This window comes from Enhydra lutris, unplaced genomic scaffold (genome assembly GCF_002288905.1).
Source record: "Enhydra lutris kenyoni isolate GAN:26980312 unplaced genomic scaffold, ASM228890v2 scaffoldscaffold8, whole genome shotgun sequence".
In the NCBI taxonomy this organism is placed as follows: Eukaryota; Metazoa; Chordata; class Mammalia; order Carnivora; family Mustelidae; genus Enhydra; species Enhydra lutris.
The window spans coordinates 43243023-43269926 of record NW_019154092.1 but is presented as its reverse complement, the minus strand read 5'-3'; the positions used below and the strand labels follow the sequence as shown (position 1 = coordinate 43269926).

Below are 26904 nucleotides of genomic sequence, written 5' to 3'. Positions count from 1 at the left end.
AGCCCCATATGAGGCTGCCTGCTTGGTGGGAAGCCTGCCTCTCCCTCCTCCACTCCCCTTGCTTATGTTCCCTCTCTCACTGTGTCTCTCTCCATCAATCAAATAACTAAAATCTTTAAACAATAAAATAAAATATGTGATTACGTATTCAGAGATTGAAAATATGTCATTGTATATTAATATACTAATATGACTATATATTAAATCACATGTATTAAATTACAAATCTATAGGAATTTAAATAGTATAGTAATAATACAGGAATAGGCAAACCAATGAAACTGACTAAAAAACCCAGAAATAGTTCCAAGTAGGTGGGAACGTAGAACTGTGACCCCACTTATCGGCTTAGGTGCCAAGGTCCTGCTGCAGTAAGACTCACAGAGTATGACGAAAACCATGGGGTCCTAGTCATGCTGAGAAGTCCAGTCCTCTCCTCCTTTTGGCCTCTGTCCTCCTATGAAGCCCCCAAGGCTCCTGGGTTCCTAGCCCACAGCATGGGATGTGGCTTCTTGGGCTGGGTCCTGTGATGTGGAGGGAGGCAGCCCTGCTTGGGTGAAAAGCTGTTTTTGGAGGGGATGTTCTGAGTTTAGCAATGAAGACTGAGTTTCCTGCTCCAGCCATGAGTACAGGAGTTGAAATGGAAGTCTTGCCCAGCCCTAGATTTTTTGGTTGTTTTTGTCGAGGAGATCACTGCTCACAAACCTAAACCCCACGTTACTTCTCTTCCTGACATGTCCCTTCAGTTCACACACATTCATCTTCACCCACAATGTAATAAAATCTTTAAAGTGCTAAAAAAAAAAAAAAAAAAAAACTGTAAGTCTAGAATTCTTCATCCAGTGGAATTTTCAAAAAACGATGCCAAAACTTTCTCAAACAAAAACTGAGAAAATGTACTGCTGCAGGCCAGCCCTGTAAGAAATGTTAAGGAAATTCTTGAAGCATAAAAAAAAATATGCCAACTGGAAACTCAGATCTACACAAAAGAATTAAAGTCACCAGAAATAGTAAGCGTAGATTAAAATGAAGGATTTTCTTTTTGCTTTTTAAATTTCTGAAGAGATAACTGATGGTTTCATTACAAATGGTAGAGTAATGACAATTTTTCCGTTTTTTTGTTACAGTAAGGACTTAAAATTTTATTTGTTTGTTTGTTTATAGCATGAGCAGAGGGAGGAGCAGAGGGAGACAGAGAGAGAGGTTCTCCAGCAGACTCCACACTGAGACCGACATGAGGCTCGAGCCTGAGATCACGACCTAAGCCACCCAGGAGACCCTGAAGTTTTTTGTGGTTTGTCTTTTTTTTTTTTTATTTTACCGTCATAAGAACACTGAACATTGAGATCTACCTTCTGAACAAATGTTTTAAGTGGACAACATAGTATTAAGCATCAGATGAGGGGCAGTTAAAAGGGTATCTAAGAAGTGGAAAGGGAGATGGAGCAGTGGGTTCTAAAGGCCGTGTGCTGCTTGTGGAAGCTTTGCAGATTCCAGAAAATGACCCACCGCTCAGGACCACTCTTGACTTTGCTCAGGAGTAACCGCAGGCAGGGGCTGCTGGGGGCACACTCACCACAGAGCTCTTGAGGGCCCAAAGCCCCAAACCCTGGAGTTGGACACTCGGTAATGAGTTAAAAAAAAAAAAAATAAGTTAAACTTTTTATTTTGAAACAATTATAGTCATTCGCAGAAAGATACAGAGAAATTCCCCACGCTAACTAACCTTGCTAAGCTATAGCCCAGTACCACACCGGGACATCCACATTGACGGTCAGGATACACATTTCCATCACTACCAAGATCCCTGTTACTCTCTTACCTTCACACCCACTGGCCTCCCAGCCTATTCCCTCCTCAGCTTCTGGCAAACACTGTATGTTTTATATGTTGCTGAATTCTATTTGCTAAAATTTTGTCAAGGACCGCTTTGCAGGTATATTCAAGGGAGATATTTTTTGCATTGCCTTTGGCTTTTTATCAGGAGAATACTAGCTTCATACAATGAATCAGGAAGTGTTCCCTTCACTTCGCTTTTCTGGAAAAGACTGTGTAGTTAGTGTAATTATTATAATTATATATTATTATAATTCTTTGTTTGCCAGAATCTCCAGAGAAACCATCTGGGACTGGAAATTTCATTTTTGGGATTTTTTTATTTATTTATTATTTTTTTAAGTAATCGCTACACCCACCATTGGGTTTGAACTCACAACCCTGAGATCAAGAGTCATGCTCTTCCAACTGAGCCAGCCAGGTGCCCCTCTTTTTGGGAGTTTTATAATTATGAATTCAATTTCCTTAAAAGCTATAGAGCTATTCAAATGATTTATGAAATAAATGGGTGAACTGTGAAAGTTTGTTTTTCAACAAATTGTTGAAAATTAGATGTTAAAATCATGGAAGTTGACAAATGTGCATAACGTTGTTTCATCATTCCCTTATTATCTTTTTAATGTCTCAAGAGTCCGGAAGTGACATCCTGTACCTCATACTGGTAATCTGTATCTTCTCTTTGGTCAGTCTTGCTGGAGGTTTGTTGATTTTACTTATCTTTCCAAAGAACCAGATATTTGTTTCATTGATATTCTTTATTGGTTTTGTTTCAATTATATGGGTTTCTGCTCTTTATTTCTTTCCTTCTGCTTACTTGCTTATTTGGATTTTTTCTAGGTGTCTGAAGTTGAAGCTTGGATTTGAGATTTTTTCCTCTTCTCTAGTATTTGCAGTTAGTGTCATAAATTTCCCTTTCACTCTTTTATTAGCTGTATCTCACAATTATCAGTATGTTTTATTTTCACTTTTCTTTCAGTTCGGTGTTTTGTGGGTTTTGTTGTTGTTGTTTTTGTTCTTTTAATTTCCCTTGATGCTTTTTGACCCATGGATTTTTTTTTTTTTTTTTTTTAGATGTTGTTTCTTGTTTCTATGTGTTTGGAGATTTTCCTGTTCTCTATTATTCAGTCCCAGTTTGATTCCATTGTGGTCAGAGAATACCTGTTATGACTTCAATTTTTAAAATTTGTTGAGCTTTGGGTCTATCCAGGATATAACTTATCTTGGAATATGGTATGTTTACACTTGAAAAGCATATGCATTTTGGTGGTATTGTTGGATGGCTTCTATATCTTTGATGATTTTACATCTAATTGTTCTATTAATTGTTCAAGATGTTGAAGTTGCCAACTACAACTGAGGATGTTCATTTCTCCAGTTCTGTCACTTTTTGCGTCACACATTTTACAGCTCTGTGATTTGGTGTACACACAGTAAGGATCACTCTATCTTCTTAATGAATTGTCCTTTTTATCATTAAATAATGTCCCTCTCTATTTTTTGTTATTGTTTTTGCTCTGAAATCTAATATTAACATAGCCACTACTGCTTTTCATTTTTACCTGGTATGTATCTTCCCTACTTTTTCTTTCAGCTTGCCTATATTACTAAATTATTGAGGTGTGTTCCCAGCGGACAGTTATAGTTGGATGTTTCTTAATCCACCTTGCCAGTAAGTGTCTTTTAATTGGTATATTTAGACCATTTGCATTTAATGTAATTATTGATATGTTAACGCTTAAGCCTGCCATTTTATTTCTGCTTGTTTTCTTTCCTGCCTCATTGTAAGTTACTTGAGCTTTTTTTTTTTTTAAAGACTTTATTTATTTAATACACAGAGAGAGATCACAAGTAGGCAGAGAGGCAGGCAGTGGGGAGGGGGGGGGAGCAGGCTCCCTGCTGAGCAGAGAGCCCAATGCGGGGCTCGATCCCAGGATTCTGAGATCATGACCTGAGCCGAAGGCAGAGCATTAACCCACTGAGCCACCCAGGCGCCCTTTGAGCTTTTTTTTTTTAAATAATTACATTTTTATCTATAGTATTTGAGTGTCTCTCTTTATATTGCTTTTCAGTAGTTTCAAATATCCCCTCTATATTCATTTAGAATTACCCTCGGCAGTGTTATAATTTTGGCTTTAGCAATCAAACATAAATTTAGAAAACTCATGATGTAAAGGAAAGCCTACATTTGTATTTATGCTTACCATGTTTTTTCTTTCTTCAATTTTCTCTTCTTTTGCCATTTCCTTTCTGTTTAGAGAACTTCCTTTAGCCATTCTTTTAGGGTACCTCTACTGGAGATAAATTCTCTGGTCTTCTGAACCCATTCTGTCCATCTGTCTGAGACCAAAGTGGTAGCTCAACAGAGCTACATCAAAATATAGAAGTGGGTACCATCCCAAAGTATGGCCAGAACCGAAAATAATTACTCTTTTAGCATAGAAAAGGGTGAGGGGACAGAGCACTGCAATTTATCACAGTGAGATGATGGGGGTAGAAAGGATTTGAAGGGGATTTAGAGCTTTGAGGAGGCAGGACATGGAATAAAGCATAAAGAATTAGGAGTCAAGAGCAAAGGGCAGAGAGGAATACATACAACTGCCCTTTATTCTTAAGTGCTTCATAAAGAAATGTTTTTATTTCCCCAAAGAACGCCAAGCTACTACCCCTTTCAAGTTCTAACCTAAAATAAAATACTATAAAACTTCAGGTCAGGTGAGAACATAATAATAAACTAATAAACATCTCTAGAACTCATGTCAGCAAGATCAGAAAAATATTGATTTCATCATGCAATTTATAAGCCATTGTCATAGAGTCACCTTACCTGACCTCATCCCCACCTATCTTGACTCCCAATTCAGAGAACAGGGAGCTAGTATGCTAATAGCTTTCCTTAATTCTTAGATGGGCAAGGCAGGGTCTCCAATTTTTGATGTCTGTCTCTCCTTAAGCATCTTGGGCCTCATAATCCCTTAGCATCTACCTCTTCTCCAACTACTATCTCTCCACCCTGTCCTTTTAGAAATGAGTAAAGAAAGGGGACTGTTCTTCCATGGTCATATCTGAAATGCTGTATTTTCCATTTCAGTGGTCACAAAGCAGTGAAGGAAACCATTGTCCTCAAGTTTGAGAATTCTCTAAGTGATTAGAAACTCTTTCCAGATTCAAGACATCCACAAGCTTAAGAAAAAGAATGAGCCCATAATGATTTAATTGGCTTTCTCTTTTAATCAAAAACATACTTTGTTACAGAGTTCTCAAGAAAGGTTCAACTATTTTTTAGCCACAGACTTCAACCAGACAAAAGTATACAGAAAGCCACAAAGGAACTACCGGAGCTTTAGCTGACCAGTTTTCCCAAAAGCAGAAGCTAAGTGTGGCTCTTCTCTGGGTTTTGGCATAGCTGCATTACTCTGATTTCAGGAGAGGAGACGGAGTTGGGAAATACCACCACCAAATCAGTCCCCAACCCCCAGTCACTTCATCCAAATGGTTCTGCAGCCCACCAGGTTTGCATCATCTACAAGCATTCATGCTGTTCCCTTAAGTCACATGTCCAAGGCATTGGCCAGAAGAACCCCATACTTGGAGGAAGTTTCTCGGCTACCTGTTTAGCCTTTTAACCAATCCAAGCCCATGAGTCCTTCTATGAATGACAAGCAGCCATGGCAACAGCAGTTGGTTTCATTCCTTCCTCTCCAGCTAGCACAGAGCTGGCCTCTACCAGGACTCCCCAACCCCCCACCCTTGACCCACTCCCAAGGAAGGCTCTCAAGGTCCTTGAAAAGCCAAGTTCATTAATTATACTTATCGAAGAATAAGGTGAAAAATACTCTGAAAGGAACACTCCACCCAAAAGTCTTCTAAACAAAATGCACCTAAAAAGAGCCAAGAATAAAGTAAAGGATCATCCGCTGGTATTATTTTCTTCTGTCACATGAACCATCTTAACTGATGCTGTTCAGAGGGATTTCCCTGTTTTGAACTTAAAAGAGATAAGGAACCAAAGACCAGAGATAAGAAACCAATGACCTCTAATATCATTAGGCATTCACAATAAGTTTTCAATTCATTTTAGTCGGAAAAAAAAAAAATTACCAGCACACAGCACTTAAAAGGATGGTGTCACACACATACCAACCCAAAAGGTGGAATGCCATGACTCAAAAAAAGCCTTAAGAAACCTTTAATAGAGATGACGGGAAAATAAAATGAAGATTTTTCCCCTCCTTTTTTTTTTTTTTTTTTTTTTTGTAAGTTTTTATTGCAGCCCCCAAGGTGGTGCTAGGCCTTTGGTTAAATTTAAGTCTCAAGGACATATTATGTAACTTCTTGTCCATAGGAGAATAATAATAAAATATCAAGCCTAATCTCATTTGAACAATGTGGAAATAAGGAAAAAGCCCCCTCAAACAGCAGAGCAAAAGGAAGGAAGAAATCAAAACCTGCTGCAAGGTAGGCAAGGTCACTTAAATTTCAGAGCTGGAAGAACACATCTAATCCAACTCCCTCATTTTACAGATGAGGCAACTGAGGCCCAGAGAAGGTAAAATGACCTGCCCAAGGTCACACATCAGATTAGTGGCAGAGTGCAAGCCAGAGTGTACCTGGTGCCAGCCCAGAGCCACTAGTTTTAGCTTGAACAAGAACATGGGCTCTGAGATCTACTGTGAAAACTATCCATATCAATAGAGAGAAATGATTGTCTTCACCTCAGTTCTTCCTACAAGGGGGTGGGGGGAGGGAAGAAGGAGAGAGGAAGGAAGGAAGGAAAGAAACAAGGAAGGAAGGAGTATGGTTCATTCATTCATTCATTCAAGTCTGATGTTAAAATCCCTGAAAACATCAGCAATTACTTTTAGCTATTCCTTGGGACAGGATATCAGACCCTCAATTTTCATAAAGGCACCTATAGGTCAAAAATATCTGGAGAGGAGGAAAGCCAGAAGTTAGGGCTCAAAAGGGGATACCCAAACAAACAAACAACCCTCTCATTTCCCAAGTTTATTTCTTGCTCGTATCCTTTTTTGCTCTGACTACTGATGCTAATGTAGAGTCTTGTGACTCCAGTTTTTGTATGAGCAGGATTGAGGTGGAAGCAACAAAACCTTTCAAAATCTTTCAAAGGGGGGAAATATGAATATGACCCACTTCTCCCTACCACAGCTACCTGGAACTCAGCGAAGAATAAGGAAACATTCTAAGCAGTCAAACCGATGAGACACCGAAGCACTGAAGAAGGCCTTTTCAAAGTACTTTACAGGAAAGTTTCTTAGGACCCATGCCAGTTTTCCTTGTGTTTTAAAGGTGGTTCTAGTAGGTCTAGTTATTTCGTTTTCTTGCCCAAGCAGCTGGAAAAATGAATCCAAAAGGAAAGAAGAAACTCCTAAAGGGAGGTACACATGAAGTGGTCGGAAGAGAATGCTGGAGGGTATGTGTGTAAAAAAAAAGTGAACATTCAAAAGCCAGAGCAGTCTATGACCATTTAGTTTATCAAGGCAAAACCTAAGCAGCCTTGGACATCTACAAAGACAGCTAGGCACAAAAGAAACATGCCTAGTATGTTCTCTGATGTACATATTAAATAACTCCACCCCCCCCAAAATGGCTAAAATAAAAAAGGTTTACTGCTTAAATAAGGCAAGTATGGATAATGCAGAAAATGCCATTCCACAGTAATAGCAGATAAACAAGATAAACAACCCAGTAGCACTGGGACAGGTGCTAGGGACAAGACCAAGCTGAGGATGCTTCTATGAATGTGACCACTAACCTTATACATCCTTCCTGAAAGATATTAGAAGAAATTACCTAGTTGTCAGAAAAAAAAAAAGAAAGAAAAGAAAAGGAAAGGTTTACACAAAAGATTCTCAGAGCCTATCTTCTATAAACTTTCCAAAGAAGAATTTAGGCTACTATTTACAGATAGCTATCTGTGACAAGATGAGGTCTGCCTTTAGAAAGAAAAAAAGAAAAAGGCATTTCCTTCCCTCTAACTCCTTCTCAGAGTTACTGTAAAGATCAAGTGAAATAGTATAATAAAAAGCTTTGAAAACTGGAAAAAAAAATAAAAAAAGAAAGCATTTCCTCATGTTGTTACTATCTGCTAGTCTTAGCTCCATCTACTGAAAAGTTGGTAGGTGAAGTTGGTAGGTAATTGCTTTCATGTACTCAGTTACCTCAGTAACTAAAATTCATCAGCCCAATCTGCTATCGTTAAATAAAATGCCAGTAAAATTACTTAATAATGAAAGGAGCCAACCATATAAAACTATCAACAAAAAGGATTCTGCCCTACTCAGAATAAAACTGCTTCTTCCAAACAACTCTAAAAAAGATCTGAACTAATCTAATTTTGCATAACAGCTAGTAACTATTAACCAGTTACCATCAAACCAGGAATAGAAATATTTCACCTCCACAGATGCATAAGGAGCACCATGGGAAAATGTAAAATTTCCCTCTCCAGATGGGCAGAGTCAAAAAGATAACTGCAATAATTTACTTTTAAAGTAAAACATCTATCATCTGGAAGAGCATTTTATTTTGCCTTCAAAATTTCCATTACAAATATCCCTCTTTACACCATGCCCTTCCCCACAAAAATGAATTTTTAACTTTGAAATACAACACAGCTAATATGTCTTCAGTTTACCTGGATAATTAGAGTATGGTAATCCTTAAGCTAACCACACAGCCTGCAAATCTACGATGGTTACAGGAGGAATCGTGATAGGAGACCTATTTATAGTGAGTAGGTCGACACAAATGAGCCGTGCTTCTAGAAAAACAAGGTTATATGGCAGTGATTTACTATCATTATCTTTGTATACCAGGGGTAGCATACTATAAAAAATGAGACAGCTTATATCCCATAAAACAATCTACTCCCTGGAAAATAAAGGCAACACCATTAAGGATTCCCTTTGATAACGTACTAAAAGGCACTGGACCAAAATGGAATGGCCTCATACTGGATTATAAAGGTACTTGATTCAACTCTCACTCAGCTTTCAATGAAATTCAACATATTGAGATACAAAATAGCTAGAGAAAACCTACCCAGAACCATATCCTTATAATAATCAGATTCTGAGAATTGAGGAAACTATCCTACCCTAAAGTAGCTGTAAAATTTTAAACCTAGTGATTCTTGAGTCTTACTCATCAAAGATGACTACCTCTAAGAAATGGAAATACTGTTTGACAACTAAGCTCTCAGAAATAACTGATCATTAACATACTAGTTGTGTTCTCAAAAGCAGGTGACTGAATCTAGGTACAAATATAAAGCAATTAATAACTAGAAGAACTCCTACATACTGGTAGTAACATTATGGCTCTTAGCAGAAAGAAACCAAGACAGGTGGCTTGGCTTCAAAGATAGACTTCTTAGCAAATATTTTCCACATACTTTCCCCAGATGACTAAACATGAAAACCTTCCCTAAAGGAGAAAAGGAGGTGATGGATGATAGCATAGCATGCTAATGATCCTAATCAAATAATCTGAATTTTTAAAATCTTTCCCTTCACTCCTATTCTTCATTCACAGTAAAATAGACCTAAAGTCAGCAATTTCTAGAGAATGAAGATATCTTTTTTTAAAAAATCTGCCAATAAAACCTGAATCACCAAACATTTATAGATTAAAATTAGGTCTTTAACAAAAGTTATCTGTAAGTACTCAAGAGCTCAAATGAGCCAGCAGAGAAATTATTTTAAAACAAAAGACATGTAGCTCGGATCGAGATCTATGTTTACATCACAGCAATAAGCAAACTCAGTGGTTTCCAGAATGGTCTTATGAAGAAGACCTTCTGAGCAAGGACACAGACAACTTACCCATTCAAGTCAACAGACGGATGACTATTATGCATAGTGCTTATCAAATCTCAAACTTGTCACACACCTTAAGAATCTTATTACATTTAAGAAGGCCCACCAAGCGATAAGTAAAAGGATCTGAAAGATAACCCTTGGTTTTATTTCACACTGTTTATCCTGTAGACAACCTATTTATCTTGTAGACAATCAGGCCTATTTTGCTACAGTAAAATAAAAGCTTAAAAAAAAAAACAAAACCCAACCAACTCTACACTTGATACATAATGTCCGCGGGGAAGTCCTGGCAGAGTGTGAGGGAAACCAAAGCTGCCGGACAGTACTGGCCGCTGCCTGTCATTTAGAAGGTGTCCTGCTTCTGAGGTTGAACTCAAAAGTGCAAAAGAAAACAATTTAAAAATCAAACCTAGAATTCAACTTGGTATGTTGAGATCCGGTTTTATTTATGCTACTAGCTAAGTAAAAAGCATACATATTGTGTCTGTGGTACAGTCAATACATTTGCAACTTTTCTACGTAAATTCTCTATACAAAGTCACTGCCAACTGATATGATCATTGATGGCAAAGGGCTTAGAATAACCAAAAGGTATAAAAAGTTTGCAGTCTTGCCCCAAGATACAAAAACTGAATTTTAAACAATGTCATAACATACATGATTTAAACAGTATACGAAAAAAAAGTCACACATCAAATCAAGTACAAAAATATCCAAACTACCTATTATGAACTGTAATGTTTCCATTATTCTGCACAGTATTTAACATAGAATTTAGCAGTTTCCAAAATACTCAACTCACTTTTAGTTTAAGCATTGCCACCTTTGCAGAACAGTGAGATATTAGGTGGAGTGACACTGCTTTTAGTGTTTTTAAAAATATAAAACCTTTCCTTATGAATTCATGAAGGAAAGAAATTCCTCTTCTAGGCTACTTAGTGACCAACCTTATGCCTAGAAATAGAGAAGAATACATCTATTGTATAACAGGGCAAGAGTATTTCTTGATAAATAGTTATCCAACAGGGATAACAAATGTTAATTTTAAATGGTATTTCTCTGTGGGGTAATGTAAGGAATTCTCAATATACACACAGATTAGTGTTTTGCCTTGGCAAAAATAAAACTGAAGTTACAAGACCATCTGAATTGAAATCATCTTCACTAGTTTAACTTGCAAAAAAATATTTTGGATAAAAGGTTATAATACATTACTATCTTATTTTTTAAACACAGAGTGAAGTTGCTCTTGGTAAAATTAACTCACCCACATGGCACAATATTTGGAGTAAAGTATGTTCAACAATAACAACTCGCACACAAAATAACATAGGTGAATTAACTTTGAGAACTTCTCTCCTTTAAAATCAGCAATATTGAATTTATTCTGTAGAATAACACATGTATCAATGTTCTGCATATAAAAGACTCTAAGACATTTTAAAGGGCTAAATTTTCCAGCACTGGAATGATTCCTTCATACATAACTGGTGAGGATTTAATAAGAATGTGTTTTTCCTGATCTTCAAGCTCTGAGCCATGCCTGAAAAGTTCTAAATAGGAAAAAAAAAATTGTCTTAATCCAGTTTCTGTCTGCTAGGAGCAAGGCAGCAAACACACTTTTCAACCCTTTATGAAAAGATAAAGCAGAACAAAAGTGAAATATATCTTCAGATTATAAACAGGATTGTATCTTATAGTCCATCATCCTGACAACATTAAGGGCCCCGACAGTGAAAGACCTCAGTCTAAAGGCTGTGGGTCGGCAATAGGCATGGTGTGAAGCACTTCATCTAAGAGCTGGAGGGCCCGGTGTAAGTGAATCTCAATCCAGCAAGGCGTTTCTTTGATGCTTTGTCTTGGGTAATCCGGTCCCCAGCCTTTCACAAAACTCATCCTGAGTATGCACAAGCGACGAAGGTCATCAACGCCAATGCCGGCAGCCGCTGACAAACCTAACGGAGAAGATTTGGAAGACGTCAGAGGGACAGGCTGGTATCTTCCATCCTCCCTACACCTTATTAATAAAGTGACCAACCAGCTTTCTTTACTTCATGCTCCCCAGCATATAACTTCTCTGTCAAAGTGCCAAGAAGTACGTGTAGATCTACACTTTATCAACAGGGACTGAAAACTTTCGGTTAAGACAATTCACATTCCACATGAGTCTTCTAGCTACCAGCAATTATAAAATAAGTTACCACAATCCACCAACACCCCACCTATTTTTCTCTTTAGAAGGAGAGGTGAAGGGTTGAAAAAAAAAAAAAAACAACTTGTTTTTAAGAGGCAGCACATGTCCACAGATTGGTTCTAAGAACCTTACTGTCTGTTTGAACAGCCTCATTCAAAGTAAGACCTGACTAACCGTGAGACAGTTAATAGTCCTGGTTCCACTAAGGATTTCTTGGATGACCCAGAGAATGTCTGTCTCTTAAGTTCACAGTGTCACAGAGATACCGTGCCATCACTCAATGGGGGCAGTAGTTAAGAATGAGAAATTTAATAACAGCTCTGGACTCTTTAGTAAAAGCATGTTTATAACATCAAAACTAGCAAATTAATGGTTTAGATGCTCCAATTATTTAAAAAGCCAATTCTCTAACTGGATATGTCTTATCTACCTCTACACTGTAAACTCCTGAACATAAGTCACAAAGGAGATTCTGCAGCTAATTTTCCAGTCAGAACATACAGTCATATAGTCAATCTCCACTCATCAGTATCACAGTGAATCTAATGGGAGGCGTCTGCATGTGCTGTAGAGAAACCTGCAGGGCCACTGCAGTTTTCTTAGCCAGTGTGATTTGCTTACCACACTGAAGAGGTTAAGAACAGGGGTTGAATGAATCACTAGTTATGCCTTCAGACGTGGAAGATGGGTGCCACGTGTTTCCATCATAAAAGTCTATAGTCAGGAGTTTAACTCTGCAGTAAAAAATTCCCCATCAGTGTGAAACCTGGCACACAGTTCAATTTTACCCTAAAATTAAAAAAAAGTCTACAAGTTATCAAAATACCACCCTCACTTAGTTTTCTCTCCATGCTTAGCATACTTAAAAAAAAACCTGGAGAGGTACCTAATTCTGAATTTGATATATGCTTTCCTTCTAGAATAAAGCCAAGCACGTCAGTGATTACAACCCACCCTTGCTGGTGAGGTAAGAATTAAAAGCATCAACAACAACAACAAAAAAAAACAGGAGATTGAGCAATATAATCTAACAATTAACCCCCTTTGTCCTTTATCCCATATTCCCTTTTTGATACAGAAAGAATGAAAGTAGGGTCCTAGACAAAGGGCAACTATTACAGAACAGTCTTTTAGTTCAAAAATGTTATTATCCCAGTAAAAAAAGTAGTTTAGTTTTCTGTTATTGCCTAAAGTAACTAAGCAACTGAGTGAATCAAGATAAAATACCAACTATTACACTTTAGGACAAAAAACTGAAAGCATACTTACTGATGGCTGGAGCTATTCCCCCTACCGACCCGGGGCCAGGGATGTTTCCCGCCACAGCCGCTGCCTGGGCGGCGGCGGCAGCCTGCGCGGTGGCCGCCTGCTGCTGCATCTGCCGGTGACACTGGCGCAAGTCAAAGACCTTGAAGCAAAGAGCGTTAAGTTCAATGCCAGGAGTCCATCAGAGATGCTGCCACCGCACAGCAAAAACCAATGCACGATTTATTTAAAATTCATAGCTCCACGCAGCTCTAAGAAAAGAAATTAATTTAAAAATCTAAGTTTTTATGTAGAGTCTAACTAGTGGTTAGAGAAGGGGACCGGAGCTCAGCACGAGGCACAGGTCACTATCAGGAGAGTTCTGGCTGCCACAGGCCTCTATGGCCTTTATCTAATGCAATGTGGGGCAGTCACCGTCCCTACGAAAAAACCCCACCCTTTATCCTTTATTCGTAACCAAACTGCTGAGAGTGCTCTTTAGGCTGAATTGATGGTCTTGGTCACGTGCCAACTTCTTTATCATTCTAGCTATTTGGAAAAGTGTAATAAATGGCACTGTCACTATTTAAGAAAGCATCTATACTTTTTAGAGATGTACACTTTGGTACATAGGAGCAAAGTAACAAGATATCTAGGACTCGTTTTGAAATACTTAAGAAATAAGGGCACCTAGGTGGCTCAGTCGGTTAAACATCCAACTCTTGGTTTCTGCTCAGGCTGTATCTCAGGGTTCTGAGATCAATCCCCTCATTGGGCTCTGTGCTCAGGGTGGAGTCTGCCCGGCCCTCTTCCTTGGCTCCTCCCCGCACCCCTACCCCACTCTCCCTTCTCCCCAACTTGTTAATAAAAAAATTTTTTTAATACTTAAGAAATAAAGAAAAAAAGGATGGATCAATCAAATATAAAATTGTAACAACTACTGAATCTCAGTGATGGATATACAGGATTTCACTAAACTAGTTTCTCCACTTTTCTGTATGTTGAAAAGTGCTCGTAATTAAAAAAAAAGTTTAGCTTTGAATCATATCACTAATATCTGCTAATTACATGGGCTAATAAGATTCTTAATCTCTCTGGAGCCTCAATTTTCTTATCTATAAAATGGGAGTGCTAAGTGTACATGCTTTTTCACAGAGTTGTAGTAAACTTAGCATAATATATAGTAAGCTGTCAATAAATGCTACCTAGTATTTTGGTTTCAGCCTCCCCTGAATCATTTACCTTTCAGGACAACATAAGGAATTCGTAAGTAATTTCATGGTTATTTACCAGCCACACCAAGGGCACCAAGGGCTGGTATACTGAGGAAGGGCCTGAAACTTTTATCTTTATCCTCATGAAAGTACTGACATGCTCTTTAAGTAAGCAATAAGTTATGAATGACAAATCATATCATCTTTTTTCTAGGAAAAAAACAACTTCCCAAAATAATGTATTTGCTTATATTTGCTTTTTTAAAAAGCACTGAAAGGGATTTCTGGGTGGCACAGTCGGTTAAGTGTCCAACTCTTGCTTTAGGCTCAGGTTGTGATCTTGGGGTCATGAGCCCTGTGTCAGGCTCTGAGCTCAGTGGGGAGTCTGCTTGAGATTCTCTCTCTCCCTCTCCCTCTGCCTTTCCCACTCATAATCTAGCTCTAAAAAAATAAATAAGTCTTCTTTTAAAAAAAGCACCGAAATATTAACAAGCAGAGTGGTCATCTACAGAAGCCACAGGAAACAAAACAGAGTGGAAACAGGCTGCTCAACGCAAACTTTTTATATTATCTTAATTTCTGAACCATGTGACTATATTCCTTATTCAGAGTACATTAAATTATTTTAAAAATCCTCTTAGTAAATGAAGTCTTGCCATTTGCGACGACGTGGATGGAACTAGAGGGTATTATGCTGAGCAAAATAAGTCAATCAGAGAAAGACAACTCTCATATGATCTCCCTGATATGAGGAAGTGGAGATGCAACGTGGGAGGCTTGGGGGGGTAAGAAAAGAATTAATGAAATAAGATGAAATCGGAAGGAAGACAAACCATAAGAGACTCTTAATCTCACAAAACAAACTGAGGGTTGCCAGGGGGCGGGGGGTAGGGAGAAGATGATTGGGTTATAGACACTGGAGAGGGTATGTGCTATGGTGAGTGCTGTGAAGTGTGTAAACCTAGCGATTCACAGACCTGTACCCCTGGGGCTAATAATACATTATATGTTTATTAAAAAATTTAAAAATTTTTTTTAAAAAAAGTGAAGGAAAAAACAAACAAACAAAAATCCTCTTAGTATGCACAAAACCCAGTATGAGCAAGCACAATTATCTTTAACCAAAAAAAAAAAAGAATCATCACTGTCATCAAAGAATGCATAACATGCTGCTTTATATCAGATCAACAACAAGAAGTCTGGAATCCAAACCACTAACTTTCAGATACCTTAAAAATAAATTCTGATTGTCTTTAATCATGGTATTTGGTATTAAGAAGAACATAGAACTATCCTCTCTAAATTGCAATTCATATTCTTATTTACTTATTTCTCTATTCAACGTCAATCTTCTAGCATCAATGAAGGACAAAACTTATACTATCTCATTCTCTGAAGAGGTATTAATTTGTCAAATATATAGGTATTACCCTGCCAAACTGTAGTTCAAAAAGACTGCAGGACAGAAAGCATGAGAGTCGGGTCTGAAAATCAGAAATCTCACAATGCCCAGAATAGGAAGCATTATTTTTTCAAGATTTCCCAAGAGTCCATTAGACTCTGACCTTTTCCATTGGGCTATGACCTCTCAGAAGGCGTTACACCCAGTCAGTACAAAGCAGGAACTCAAATATTTGAAAAGCCAAACAGTTCTACAACTACTTTTTTTTTAAAGAAGGAAATTAACAAACTTTCTATTTTAGAGCAGTTTTAGGTTCATGCTAAAACTGAGCAGAAAGTAAACAGAGTTCTGTCCCCACCAAGAACAATGTCCCCTGGCACAGTGATACATTTGTTCATTTGTCCTAATTGATGAACCCACACAGACACATCATCACCCAAGGTCATAGTTTACATTAGGTTTCACTCTTGATTTTACATATATATATATATATATATCTCCAATACTGTATGTAGTACCATAAAGAGTAGTGTCAATGCCCTAAAAGATCCTCTGTGCTCTGCCTATTTATCCTTCCCTCCTTTCTTATCCCTAGGAAACCACTGATCTTACTGTCTTCATAGTTTTGCCTTTCCAAGATGTCATATAGTTGTGTTTAACATTTAGGTCTTTACAACCACTTTTAAAAAATTGTTTTAACCGGGATGCCTGCATGGCTCATTCATCAAGTGTGTCTGCCTCTGGCTCAGGTCATGATCCCAGGGTCCTGGGGTCAGGCCCCACATTGGGCTCCCTGCTCTGCGGGAGGCCTGCTTCTCCCTCTCCCACTCCCCCTGCTTGTGTTACCTCTCTCTCTGGGTCTCTGTCAAATAAATAAATAAAATCTTTAAAAAAAAAATTGTTTTAATCATCACTAACCAAGTATGGTACCTATATAATCTTACTCTCTGGGAACAGGGAATATAACTAACTTACAAATTCCTAGGGTTCAAATATGCTCTCAACATACCCCCACTCCCCACCATGAATAACCAATAGATCTTCACACATCGATTCCTTACAATATGTTGTAAACAATCACAATTATGAATGTCTTAGCCTAAATCTAGGCTAACGCCAGCTACAATTATAGTAGCCACAAAAATGAAATTTTAAAATATTATCACTTTTATCTGCAGATGTAGAAATTATTTGTTAAGCACCTCAGCAAACCCTTCCACAGTGGATTATTTATGTAATTAAAGCACTCGAACCAGAAAATTTATAATTACTGGCTATACTGCTAAGTGAAACCTGGGTCGCCTCTCTATATATATCTGATCCATTAAACCATAACAGGTTTTATCTGTTATACCGGATGGCAAAATGAAGGCTATCACTGAAATGCAATCATTTTGCTTTCAGAATCTGACTCAGTTGTTGGTAAAGACAATTCAAAGGAACCAAAGGTTTAAATATTCTTTTGCACTCAGATCCAAAAGATATTTCTTCCTTTCTTTCTTTCTTTCTTGTTTGGTTTTTGTTGTTGTTGTTGAAGATTTTATTTATTTGAGAGAGAGAGAGAGAACATGAGTGGGAGGGAGGGGCAGAGGGATAGTGACAAGCAGATCCCTCGCTGAGCACAAAGTCAAACGTGGAACACATGACCTGAGCTGAAGGCAGATAACTAAGCCACGCAGGCACTTCCAAAAGATATTTCTGATCACCATTCCTGACTTAATCACTTTCATTTATTTAAGCGTGTTTCCTATGGTTACTCTCATGTAAGTTTATTACATCCTATTACTTAACCCAAGTTAGTGTCTTAAAAAGCTCAATGTGAACATCTTCAGGATACTGTCTTTCAACCAGTCAAAATTTTGGTATTTTGCATATATAAGGCTTAATTACAATACTCTCAGTTTAAATTAACACCAAAAACTAGAAACCCAGAAAGAGAAACGGGTAACTGGTGTTGTTATATTGGGCATTTGAACATAAGACTGCATTAAGAATTTATGAAGTTACTGGACCTGGAGGTAAGAATCACAATATATGGCAATTGAGAATCAATTTAATCAATCTGAAGGTTATTAGGATTATAACTTTCAACCTAGCCTACCCGTGATTTAGAAGCATCCCCTAACATGCATGTGTTCAAAAATAAACCTGACTCAGCATCAGAGAAATGTAAATCAAAAACCAGCACAATGACTCACACCCACTAGGATGACTAACATCAAAAAGACAGATAATAACAAGTGTTGATGAGACTGCAAACTGAAACCTTCCCACACTGCTGATCAGAATGTAAAATGGTTAAACCACTTTGGAAAACAGTTTGGCAGTCCCTCAAAATGCTTGTTACCTCATAATCTAGCAATTCCACTCCTAGGTATACATCCAAGAGAAATGAAAACATACATTCACATAAAAACTTGTACACACTAAAGTTCATAGTAGTATCATTCATAATATAGCCAACAAGTGGAAACTCTTTATCTATCAACTGACAAATGGATAACAAGATGTGGTATATGGAATATTATTCAGCCATTAAAAAAATGAAGTACAGATACATGCTATGTGGATGAAGCTTGAAAACATTATGCCTAGTGAAAGAAGTCACGTAAGACCACACTGTATTAATTCATTTATAAAAAAGGTTCTGAATAGGCAAATCTGTAGAGAGAAAAAGTAGATGAGTGGTTGCCTAGTGCTGAGGGAAATGGGGGGGTGGGATTTGAGGAATAACAGCTAAAGGGTACGCGGTTCCTTCCCAGAGTGATAAAATGTTTGAAAATTGATTGTGATGAGGGTTGCATAACTCTGAATATATTTAAAAATCACTGAACTGTAAAATTTAAATGGGTGAATTACATGGTATGTGAATTCTATCTCAATATCTCAATAAAGCTGTTAAAAAACCTGACTACCCAGTAGTATGCACCATAAAACAAAACAGATCTTACTTTTGTGAAAGCAAAACAGCAAGGCCACTCAGAATTCAAACATTTGCTTCACATAAAGCTTGTAAAATGCCATTTCATTACATCAAATTTTCATGAATGTAAGGGGACTATGACATCATGAAAGATGAAGGGAAAAAAATTAACATCTTAGTAGAACGCCCCCCCCCAATTTAGTTCTAGCTTCTTGGTTCATAAAATAAAAGAATGGTTCTTCAAAGCTTTGTTTTCTTCATTTTAACTAAAAAGAGAAAAATATGTTTGTATGTGCATGTTTAGGGGGTTAGGGGGAGGTATATTCCCAACGTGTGGGTACTACTCCTTCCGGAAGTTCATGTTACCTGAATATAATTCATCTCAGTATTATTATCTCTGGTGGTAATATGACAATTTAAACAGCACTATACAGATCCTTTAGTTACTACTGCCTAAAAAATTCACAAATGAAGAAAATGCCAATGGTTAAGACTTAGCGTATATCTGCACCTCTTTCTTTCTGGCTAGTAAGATTCTTCTGAACAATAATAATATGCTTGGTAAACAAATAATTCTTTTTAAACCTTAAACAGTTATTACGACAAAACGGTATGCTGTTTTTTACTCCACTAAAGTGTCCCACAAGATATTTATTGTTCATGGCAAAAGCCTGAGATTACTATAAAAATCTACCCATGAGTGTTTTATCAAGTGATTTTATGTCTCATACCTCAGGAGCTTTTCAAGAGCCATCTGTACCAAAATAGAGATGTTACATTTATTTAAAAATCCTTGAAATTACTTTACTTATACAAAATTCCACATTTTTTAACTCAAATGTTTTAAATATGACCCTACATCAAATAAATTCATAACTACCATCTGACACATAGTATATAATCAACACTCTAGTTCTTTATCCATTCACTGTAAATTACACAATCTAGAGATTTCCAAGTCAAGATAGATGAGTAGGTATGCACGAACAGCTTCTTTCTCTGCTAAGAGCACAAAGGATAGAAAAACTATTACAAGTATATATCCTTCAAGCCAATAGTAAATTTACATGGAAAGAGCAGTCAATAGCCGAAAGAATCCTGAGAAAGGACAAAGTTGGAAAACTCACACTTCCCAATTTCTAAGCTTACCACAAAGCTACAGTAGAGCAGTACTGTCATAAGAAGATACACATACAGATAGATAGATAGATAGATAGATATAAATATATAGATATATATGATCAATGAAACAGAATTGATAGCACAGAAGTAAAAGTAACCTTTACATTCAAGGTCAACTGAATTTCAACAAAGGTGTCAAGATAACTCACAAGGGAAAGAATAGTTTTCAACAAATGGTTGCCAGAACAACTGGATATTCTCATTCAAATGAATAAAGCTGGATCCCTTCCGTACATCGTACACACACATTAACTCAAAATGGAGCACAGACCTAAATTAAAGAGCTAAAGCTATAAAATGCTTAGAAGAAAACATAAGAGTAAATCTTCATGACCTTGGATCAGGCAATGGTTTCTTAGAAAAGACACCAAAAGCAAAAGTGACCAAAGAACAGCTAAGTTGGACTACACCAAGATTAAAAATTTTCATGCTGCAAACCATACCATCAAGAAAGTGAAATGAAGGACAAGCCAAAGAATGGCAGAAAATATGCACAAATCATGTATCTGATAAGGGACTAATACCCAAAATATATAAAGAACTCTTACAACTCAATAATAAAATGACAACCCAATTTAAAAATGGGCAAAAGATCTGAATAGATATTTCTCCAGAAAAGATATACAAATGGTCAATAAACACATGAAAAGATGTTCAATATTATTAGCCATTAGGGCACATTAAAACCACAATGAGATGCTGTTTCACATCCACTAAGATAGCTAAAATAAAAAAGATAACAACAAGTGTTGATGAGAATACAGAGAAACTGAAACTCTCATATATACATTGCTGGTGGAAATGTAAGATGGCATATAGCCACTTGGGAAAACAGTCTAGCAGCCCATCAAAATGTTCAACACAGAATCAACCCTATGATCCAGCAAATCCACTCCTACATATATATCCAAGAAAAGGAAAACAAACATCTACCTAAAATCCTGTATACGAATGTTCAGAGCAGCATTATTCATAAGAGCCAAAAAGTGGAAATAATCCATGTGTCCACCTACTGATGATGGATAAACAAAATCTACAGTGGAGAGCAGGAACTAAAGATAGGAGGTACTTGGGGTACCAAGACCAAAAAAAGATGTAGAGGTTAGTAATTCAACTTCTTATAGTAACCTGGAAAAAGAACCAGGCTCTTTGAGGGCTACAACTGGGTACCTGCCCATGAATTAAGTGCTAGTAAAACACTTTGACAGCTAATTTGGAAAATGCACCTAGGAATAAAATTCTTGCCCATGGCAGAGCTAAGCATCAGAAACCTATGTAAGAGGAATTAGGCCCTGTGCATACCTGGGGATTGGAACTCAATTTCCTCATGGGACAAAATTCCTCTACCTCCTAAATATAAGAACTGATTCTGAGATGTGGATCCCAGGGTGCCAGACTAAGGCAAAACTGCCTATAGGGAGAAGCAATAACAGGGAGGAAAAAAATTAAAAATAAAATGAATTAATTCTCTCAAGGCAAATTTGCCAACCAACATAAAATAGACTGCAAAGCATACAAGGAAATCCAACACCACCTAAAAATAACAATAAAGCACAAATAACTAAAATTCCTTGTGGAAAAACTGGAAAATGCAAATGAAGATAATTCCACCTCCCAGAGACAATTCCTGGTAAGACATCATGTACACGATTCTAGACTTGCAGGTATATATATAAATGAATACAAATATCCTTGATATTATTTCTTTCATAAAAATAAGATCACATTCTATATATTGTTTAATAATCAATATTTCCACATCATAAATATCCTATCAATAAATGTATCTTAATATTTTATTGTTCTAGTCTATTCCATTGTTCTAACAGATCAACACTATAAAGATTCTCTATTGTCAAGACTTTCAACAGGGAATTACTGTTAATTTTGTTAAGTGTGATAAACAGCATTGTGATTATATCTTTTAGAAATATTTACCAATTAGTCACTCACAGGAGAATATTTTATGAATGAACTAATATTTGGAATTGGCTTTAAATTACTGGAAGAAAAAGGTACAGTGATAAACACAAAACAAACTGATATAATGCTGATGACTGCTGAAACTGGATGGTGAGTACATGAGGGTTTGTTATTTTCTCCATACTTGATATATTCCAAAGTTGTTTTAAAAAAAAAGATCCCTGTATTCTTTAACTGAACGGCAGTAACTGAAAATGAGAGTTTGTTGTTGTGAGGCCATCAAGCAATTCCATTTCTGTATATGCTATTTGACTCTATTATTCGTACACTAACAATTTCCTGGGAATAAGTGATGAGTTACAGTTAATTTCACTATTTTACAATGGCCAAAATGAAGATGCTTAGAATAACTGTTAAAAATCTGAAATTAAAAATACATTTAGGCTTTCTAAATCCAACTACCTTTCTTTCAAAAGCAGTATATGTTATAAATTAAAATTGAAATGAGCTGAATAAATGATAAACACCTCAGGCTTAATATACAAAATGATAACAAATAAAACTCACTTAATGTACAAAATAACATTTAAAAATTGGGATTGAAGAATTTTTCATTTCTCACATTCTTACTTTGAAAAGTTATTAATTTTAGAATTCTCCTCCGTATAATCCTGAAGACTGGCTAAGATAAATTTCTAGAGTCTGATTTTTACCTATTATGTATCAAAGGAATACAAATTTGAAGATTTCACTCAAAATTTTCAAGAGCCTGTGTATTACTCTAAAACATTTAATAAATTTATTAATAAAACATTAGGGCATGAATACAATCATAAAACTAGATATAGCCAATCATGTCAATATATGCCCCAGGAAATGTGTTTTATACACAAACATAATTTCTGATTATTTAACACATTAAAAAGACATTTTTCTTCTCCTCCCACCTCCATCTCAATTTTTTAAACAACAAATAGAGCTTTCTAAGTCTAAAATGTTTGAGTAAAACTGCAACTAACCTTTATGTATGCACTTGGGTAGATCTTATGAACAGCATCTCCAGGTGCACGCCCAGCTTCTCTGTCTAAGTAGTAACTCTGCACAAAGACTGCATGGTCGCTAAGGCACCTGACCCAAACATCACCTTCACCTTTACATTCCAACTGCACACCTTTGCCTATGTGCAACCTTAGGAAGAAAAAGGAAATTACATTTTGTTTTGGAAGTATTTAAAGATAAGTTTTAGTTCAGATTATACAGCATACCAAATATATTTTTTTTAAATAAAAGATGTTATATAACACCATTACTGAAAGATACCCACTGTTAACATTTTTGCGTACTTCCTTTTTTAATATCTCACTCATAAAAAAAAAAATGATGAGCATATATATAATGCTTACTCTGTACCAAATATTTAATATAAATTCTCACTTAACCTTCACAATTTAGTAAGGTAAATACTATTATTCCCATTTTATAAATGATGAAACTAAGGCATATAAAAGCTTACAGCTACACTGCCCAAATCAACAGCTACTAGCTACATGTGCTCATTTAAATTACAGAATTCAGTTAATCACATGAGTCATATTTTAAGTGCTCAACAGCCATATTTTAATGTAGGTAGTGGCTACTGCAATGAACAGCACAGGTATAAACTGTTTCCTTCATCACAGAAAATTCTATCGGACAGTACTGGCTTAGAGAGTAAGTAATTTGCCAAAGTCACATAGCTAGTGATAGAGCTATGATTATGTACTTAAGCACACACACACTTCCTTAAAGATCTGAGATCTTATAATACCAAAAACTATGCATATTTTCCTGTAATATTTCATCTTAAGCCTTTACATTTGCTACATAAACTTTCAATTAACACTTTAACACATAAAAAAATGAAAGTTCATCAAAATTTACTTAACCATTTCCCTATTTTTATTTTTCCAACAGTATAGATAATACTTGCAGAAACACGTCATTTTACATTTCCTCTCAAAAGATTTATAGAAATAATATAAGAGAAAATAAACAAATTGGTTTCAAACTGGATACCAAAAGGTCTATTACTATTCAAAATATAAAAACATCACTAACTTAAAAGACCATTTTTATCATATTTTTAATAACATCTGTAATTACAATGCAATGCTTATGAATTCTGAATTTTTAAGATGACCTTTATCTATATTCAAAAATCTTATAAATGTACACAGAAAAATGTAACTTTGAATAAATGACAAGGTACCATGTTCAAGTTTTAAAATAACTAACTAAACACTCAACAATACCTTGCTCTCTCAATGGCTTCTGTCCTGTGAACATTGGAGAGTTGACCCAAGCAAAAGCGATCTCCTCCAGAAGGGTCCACATATCCATCAACAGTAACAATAGGGCAGCTTGAAGGAACCTTAAATGTCTCTCCTACTTGAACATCCATTTCAAAGTAAGCGATGGAACACCAATACTCAGGAGCTACAGGAGGTAAACAGGAGAGAACACCTACCCATGTAAGATAGATATACGGCATTCATGTTCATTCCCTAAGACAAAGCTTTTCCTAAAAAAAGGGTGAAGGGGAGAGGCACCTGAAAAGCACCCAAAAGAATTTGATCAAAATGACAATCCATTAAAAAGTAGGTACTTCCATGTCTTCCATTTTTCAGCTCAGTACCTGAGCATTCTTGAAACTCTAGTCATTTTTAATGGTTTTTACCTCAAAGGACTCAGCCAATTAGGAACTTAAAGAACAGAAGTAATCAGATTCTAAAATATTTTATCACCATGTTTCATTTGACTGTACATGTTTTCTACATAGTCTGAACTTTTTTTTTTTAAACACACTGACTCTAAGACATATTCCAGGTAAGTGTTTTTGAGTAACATCAATTTATGACATACTTTTATAGATCCCTAATTGAGAGAAAGGGCATAAGCAAGTCAACCATCCCAGACTAGAGTCAAGGTTAATTACACTCCACTATACAGTTGCTGTGAGCAGGATTCTCAACTGTCTCTTGGGTGAAAGGTCATTTGTCCCATCTGTATTTTTAGTGAAGTCAATTCATGTTAACTACTACAATTTTAACTTTGCAGATGTATTTAGTGTATTCATTTGAACAACAATAAATGACAAATAACTTGGAATGACTGAGCGGGGAAAGGCACTACTATCTGGTATGGTCTGCAAATAGAGTTGATCAAGTATTTCTAATTTTTATTTGAATACAAATATTATTACATAGAGATAACATACATAGAAATTATTTGGTTTTCCTTTTTTAACTAATTTAACAGATACACAGAAAGTATATAGGAAATTACTCTAGGCACAACATACTCAGCAGTAAATACCACAGCTATTGTCCCTGTTCTCATGGTGACGCAAAGGCAGACAAATAAGGAAATAAATGAGTAAGAGGACTCCAGGAATGATAAACACTGTGGAGAAAATAAAACGGGGTGTGCGATAGAAAATGATTGGAAAGAATCCTTTAGACTAGATGGCAGAGGTACATCCTATCTGAAAAGGTGAAATTTGAAAGACCTTGTATGTATATAAAGACTGTAAACAGAACACTTCAAAAAGAAAGTAAATGCAAAGGCCCTGGAATAAAAATGAATTTGACATATTTAAGGGGAGAAAAGGCCAGTGCCACTTGTTAGAGACTAAAGTTTTCTGCTGATAAACCAATTATTTATCTGCATCTCAATGTGCCCTTTATGAACTTTGACTAAACTAGAATTTGCAGCAATAAAACTTTCAACAATCTGTAGATACTTAAAATGACAAAAAAGTAGATCTTCCAAACTTCCAAAATATCTTAAAATGAAGTATGACTGATACTTAAAATATATTTTAAAAATCCTGTAGGGGTGCCTATGTGGCTCTGTCAGTTGAGCATCTGCCTTCAGCTCAGTTCATGATCCCAGAGTCCTGGGATCAAGTCCCATAGCAGGCTCCTTGCTCGGCAGGGAGCCTGCTTCTCCCTATGCCTACCACTCCCCCTGTTTGTGTTCTCTCTCTGACAAAAAAAATAAATAAATAAAAACTTAAAAAAAAAAAAATCTTGTAAAATCTGGGGTGCCTGCATGGTTCAGTCAGTTAAGTGTCTGACTCTCCAGTCATGATCTTAGGGTCCCGGCATGGCGTCCTGCTTTCTGTCTCCTTGCTCAGTAAGGAGTCTGTTGTCCCTCTCCTCTGCCCCTCCTCCCACTTGTGTTCTCTCTCTGATAAATAAATAAAATCTTTAAAAAAAAAAATCTTGTAAAAGCTATGTATTTAATTGCTTTTCAAAATGTTGTCAAGTGGGGCGCCTGGGTGGCTCAGTGGGTTAAGCCTCTGCCTTCGGCTCAGGTCATGATCTCAGGGTCCTGGGATCGAGCCCCACATCGGGCTCTCTGCTCAGCGGGGAGCCTGCTTCCCCCTCTCTCTGCCTGCCTCTCTGCCTCCTTGTGATCTCTCTCTCTCTGTCAAATAAATAAATAAAATCTTTAAAAAAAATGTTGTCAAGTAAGAAAGTATTTTTCAATGAAGAATTAATAAAACCAACCACATGAAGATGGTGATTCAAAAACAGCAATTCAAATGTTCTGCTACAGAGATCAAATCAACTAATCACAAATACTTAACATTTATTTTAAATATGTTTGGTTATCATTAAAACATGAAAAAGTAGTGATATACTGAAGTCCCTTCTTAAAAAAAACTAGTTCTGAAATTTTTATTAAGTTATTCTGTATTAAAGACATCCATTATGCTATGAACAAAAAGCTTCAGCAAACGTGACTGGCAGATATATTAGTTGAAGCCAAAACTAAAGAGATTGTCTAAGACAATTACCCAATATTCTAGAAGCAAAAAACAGTAATAGCATTTAAAGAGGTCTTTAGACAATCCAAACAGTAAATTCTGTTAAAAACAATGCCATGAAGTCATGAATGTTCATAATGCTGGATAAAAAATAAGGTCCAAGGTACATGCACTTCCTAGTACATACTGAAGAACATTATCCAGAAGTGCCATGGTGAGCAATCTTTTTCCACGAGAGTCTCAAGAGAGAAAAAGAGAGTTGTATTATCTCTCTGTTTAAATATGAAAAAATATACTTTTAATCATCATGAATTGTAACATCTGCAACTCC

The 26904-nt window shown here is 36.5% G+C and overlaps 1 protein-coding gene across 1 annotated transcript in view; it reads right to left on the bottom strand.

Annotated features, from left to right (window-relative positions):
• Window positions 1-8363: 8363 nt before the first annotated feature.
• LOC111142438 (SMAD family member 4) overlaps window positions 8364-26904 on the bottom strand; it is a 53553-nt gene continuing 35012 nt past the window's right edge. Inside the window, exons 9-12 of the mRNA XM_022495568.1 lie at window positions 24052-24235; window positions 22780-22948; window positions 13141-13279; window positions 8364-11632 (exon numbers count right to left, since the gene is read on the bottom strand). Of these exons, the coding sequence (XP_022351276.1) occupies window positions 11421-11632; window positions 13141-13279; window positions 22780-22948; window positions 24052-24235 (704 nt within the window). The 3' untranslated portion in view covers window positions 8364-11420. The remainder of the gene's footprint in view (window positions 11633-13140; window positions 13280-22779; window positions 22949-24051; window positions 24236-26904) is intronic.